Raw genomic sequence first — 4,866 nt, 5'->3', positions numbered from 1 at the left:
GTTGCTATGAAATGTAGGAGGGGGGAACCGGAAACCGGAAACCAGCGCGGAGATTTGAATGTGAAAGACCGTCTATTAAACACATGGTTCACCCATTTGCGTTAAACACAAACTAAAAACATTCCGATTATAAAAACGGTGGGAGCCAATCTCGCGCCCCGCTAAGTTTCTGTTACTGTTTAATTTCACGTAAAAGTGTTGTTGTTGTTTATTTATATTATCAGTTGTACTTTGTTGATTTATTATGTGATTCGGCTGCTGTTCAGTTCCCCTGTTCCCATCGTGTCTTAGAAATAAGACAGAGTGAGAGCTCTTTAAATTTTGCCCTTCTTAGAAAAGCAAAAAGTCAGGTGTATTTTTTTAAGAATTTTATTTACAATCTAAAGGGCACGTCATGTTACATTTGAATACAGGTTACAGTCTTACTTTAACTGAGCTAAACTGCAAAGCAGAAATAAATAATAATTAAGGATAGAAACAAAAATAAAATAAAAAACAACAATATACAAGTGGTCATCCAGGAATTAAGGTACACAGGTGTTCATACTGACACTGGGCCTTTTCAATTTTATAGCATTTCACACATTTTCTATAAAGAATTATCTCATTTAGAAATGAAAGAAAACTGGTCTTGTTTATTTAAAAAACGACTTTTGTGAATAATACATTTTGCAAAACAAAAAAATCAAGACAGTAGTAATAATCTCGTCTGTTTTTGCCATGTTTCACACCTTCCTGAATGGTTTGTACACCTGTGTTTATATTATGTGATTGTGTTGTACAATACACTGAAATATGTCTGTGGTTCAATATGATATATTTTAGGTTCTGGTGAAATACCCTGACTGATCAGCAATGGAGGAAGTTCTGTAAAGTCTCGTGCAATCCATTACGTCAGCTCTGTAATGTCCTTTTAACTGAAAAAAAAAAAAGATAATTTAGTGTTTAGTAATTTTTGAGGCAGGGCTCAGACTGATCAGCACAAGAGGAAGTCCTGCACAACATCATGATATCCCACACAACAACCCTGTAATATCATTTCACCAAGGAAGTTATTTAGTGTTTATTCAACAGTGCTCCTCACTGAATCTCCACATTATTTGTGGCAGTGTTCTGTGGTGTTGTTGTATTGGATTGCTTGATACTATTTACATAGGCCTATATTATATCTCTACAGATATAGTCTTTTTATATGAAGCAATCCAATACAATAAAACCACAGAACACTGCCTCAGATAATGTGGGGCTACAGTAAAGAAAAGCAATATAAACTTTTTGCCCCAGGCAATAAGGAAGGTAGACAAGACAGGTAATAACTGAGAGCTTTGTTATTTGAGTTTATGTTGTGCTTTAGTGGTGCATATTCCCAAAATAATTTACTTAATATTATATATATATATATATATGATAATTTAATTATCAAGTTGCCTGCACTCTCCTGTTGGCAATACAACACTGGTTTTATCTAGTGAGGTTGAAATTAAATGCAACTGATAAAAATATAGAAATTATATATTTTTGTATTTATTGCAGGTATACTGTTATATGATTTGTTTGATCTCTGTTTTATAGTCATATTTATTTGCTCAAAGTTATCAGACATCCATACATGTGCATGCTGTACATTAGCATCCAGTATATTCAGAATAAAAGGAGATAAAAAGCCTTCTCAACAGGGAAGGATTGTGAGGAACTTTAAGCTGTCCAAAGGGATTTAAAGAGGAAAATGAAAGAGGTCGACAACAGGTACAGAGAAGACTGAGGCCAAACTGGAACACATCAGTACAAAGGAGGTGTGGAGTGGGATGAAACTGATATAATAATTTATCTATTTAGATATACTTTTATTTTTTTCTTTCTATTCTGTACACAGAAAGCAATGAAAAAGGGGTCAAATTCCTTGTGTATAAAGACAGTCAAAAAAGTCAGTAACTCTGAATCTATTTTTTTTATTGTATTATGTTTAGTCCATAAATTATCTTTAAACAAAAAAGTACAAGACAAAAACATATACATAGAGGTATGATGCAGTCTGACAAGCAACAGACAAAAAATATTGAAGGATTTACAAATTTTTCAATCCATGTCATGTTTTAGTGTAGTATCTGATTTATATTTTCACTTATTGTATGTGTGGCATCTTTTTAGTCTATTTGTAAATGTAGAATTTTCCATATAAAATAAAGCTGTTTTAAATAAACAGTCTTTTGCAATCAATAGCCTTTGAATACATTTTTTTTTCTGAATGAATAATTGAACCATTCAATGCCTAAAAATATTCTACATCTAACCAGATTAATTAATTCTATTGTCATACCTGTTATTCATAAAATAAATGTCAGATAGTTTAAGTTTCATTTATTCTGAACTGATCCTGACAGCTGAGCAGCCGACACAGAGCTGACTGTGGGACTTTGTGCCCTCAGTCATATAAACAGGCAGCAGTCAAACCCCGCCCACTTTACTGAGATTGACGGGTCTGAAATCCAATCACAGCCCTGAACGACAACAAAAAGAAATCTGTACCACTTGATTGGCTGAGCCGCTGAGAGGCGGGCGGCAGCCTGAAAGGTTAAAGTCGGGGCAACAGGAACTGCTGCGCGTCAAACGCGGAAAGAAGAAGAAGAAAACAGCCGAAATATAGCGTCAGGAAGACGGATACACATTACGATAAACACAGCGGCGGGAAAACGACGCAAAGACACAACATGCCGAAGAAGAAAGACATCGTTAAAAGTAAGATTACAGCAGTGAGAGTGGTTTAATGTCCGAGGCTCAGTTTCATTTACTGAGAAGTGGACCTGTTTCAGATGTGTAACGTTGTTAGCTTACAAGCTAACGTTGTGCTGGTCGGTGAAACGAAAGCTAATGTAACCGTAGCACCGTGTAAACCAACTGTAGCTTTGTAACGTTAGGGACTGTTCTTTATCTAACAGAGGAGGGGGAGGCTGGAGTGGGACTCGTTTAATAAATATAGCAACATATTAGGGGTGGGCAATACCACAAAATTTGGTTTCAATCCGATACCAAGTAATACAGGGCCTGAATCGCCGATATACGATACGATATGTATGATTATTAAAGACGGCATTTTTTTATGTAGGGGAAAGCAGTGCTCCATGATTCCAGCTCAATTCAATTCATTCATAAAGCCCTATATCACATATCACAGTTTGCCTCAGAGGGCTTTACAGCATACGACACCCCTCTATCACAGCAGATAAGGAAAAACTTCCTAAAAACACACTTTAAAAGAGAAAAACCTCAGGAAGAGCAACTGAGGAGGATCCCTATTCCAGGACGGACAGACGTGTAATAGATGTCGTGTGTACAGAACAGATCAACATAATAAATGTACAATAATCCATATGATGAAATAATATATATAGAGAGATGCACGACAAACAATAACTGCAATTATACTAGTTTTAGTAAAAGTATTATAAGGATAATATAGTATTTTGTTAGTGTAAGTTAAACGTATTTGATCTTTATTTCGAACACACAAACAAGCAGACAAAGTAATATTTAGAAATGATAAAAAGTATAATGAAAAACAATTGTCAGTTTATAGTTACTTTGATTTACACATTGAAAAGGAGTGTGAGGAAGTTTAAACTAATTAAATCCCACCCCTTCTCCATAAGTCATTCAGTGGAATGAAAAAGACAGCTTCCTTATATAGACAAACCTATACCTTTAAACTTTTCTAAATATACCATTACCTTCTAACTTTGTACATAAAATATATAAATATGAAGTCTTGTCTTTATACCTTATTTTAAATTGGTGTATGCATAAAATACTGTATTAGTATATGACAGTATATGTATGTGACAATTATTAATTATATTTGTATAATAACAGTAGAAGTATGACTAACAGCAGCAGTAGGAGGCATCAGGCAGGACCACGGCAGCAGCGTAACCACGACACACGGTGCAGGTGTAGCTGTGATACGAGACTGGCGAGACCGTGGAGCACAAAGGCTCCGAAGAAGAAGCGTGAGAGACATGCAGTAATAGGATATGAATGTTAGCAAATGAAGAAGAACCAACTTTTCAGAATGTGAGAGAGAAGGGGCTCGGTGTATTATAGGAGGTCCCCCGGCCTAAGTCAGCCTAACTAGGGGCTGGTCCAAGGCAAGCCTGAGCCAGCCCTAAATATAAGCTTTATCAAAAAGTAAAGTCTAACGTCTAGTCTTAAATGTGGAGACGGTGTCTGCCTCCCAGACTGACACAGGAAGATGGTTCCACTGAAGAGGAGCCTGATAGCTGAAGACTCTGACTTTAGATTTATAAGGTGACTAATCAATCAACTTAAGTAACAGCTATCGATTACGATTTTGAGGGTAAACAATTTTTGGTCACGGACGCCTGGAGATGTTTTTTTGTCTTCTACGGAAGCCGCGCATACGCAATACCGCCCCCTCCCCTCCTCTATTCACTCCACGAGCCAGTCAAGTAGGTAAACTAGAAATAATGCGAGGGGCAGGTGATCGCAAAAGATTTCAAAAAACAGCGTGCGGAAAATGGCAGAGGGAGAGCAAGAGAGGTTGGTGTGTGTGTTTGTGTGTGTGTGTGTGTGTGCGCGCATGTGTCTGTGTGTGTGTTTGTGTGCATCGCGGCCGAACTCTGTGAACATAACCTGCTCGCTGACAGGTTTTCTCCAGTAAACCCTGAGTTTTTCTCTGTCTCCTCCCTCTTACACGCTGTTTCATTTCCTCATTCATTCAGTCCGTGTCAAAGCTTGTATCGAAGTGCATTCATTAGCGGAGATTTACCGTCTGTCACAGTCTAAATCCTGCTGGATATTAGTTTGTTACTCAGGACTGTCTTAAGTTACTGAATTTATGCACATCAATCA

The 4,866-nt window shown here is 37.0% G+C and overlaps 1 protein-coding gene across 3 annotated transcripts in view; it reads left to right on the top strand.

The window, feature by feature from the left end:
* The first annotated feature begins 2,577 nt into the window (after positions 1 to 2,577).
* Positions 2,578 to 4,866, top strand: part of si:dkey-33c12.4 (uncharacterized protein LOC560112 homolog) — a 16,183-nt gene continuing 13,894 nt past the window's right edge. For all 3 annotated transcript variants that reach the window (XM_050062136.1, XM_050062137.1, XM_050062135.1), the window contains exon 1: positions 2,578 to 2,736. In XM_050062136.1, the coding sequence (XP_049918093.1) occupies positions 2,709 to 2,736 (28 nt within the window). In that variant the 5' untranslated portion in view covers positions 2,578 to 2,708. The remainder of the gene's footprint in view (positions 2,737 to 4,866) is intronic.

This window comes from Epinephelus moara, chromosome 14 (assembly GCF_006386435.1).
Source record: "Epinephelus moara isolate mb chromosome 14, YSFRI_EMoa_1.0, whole genome shotgun sequence".
Lineage (NCBI taxonomy): Eukaryota > Metazoa > Chordata > Actinopteri > Perciformes > Serranidae > Epinephelus > Epinephelus moara.
This window is presented reverse-complemented; position numbering and strand designations above follow the sequence as displayed.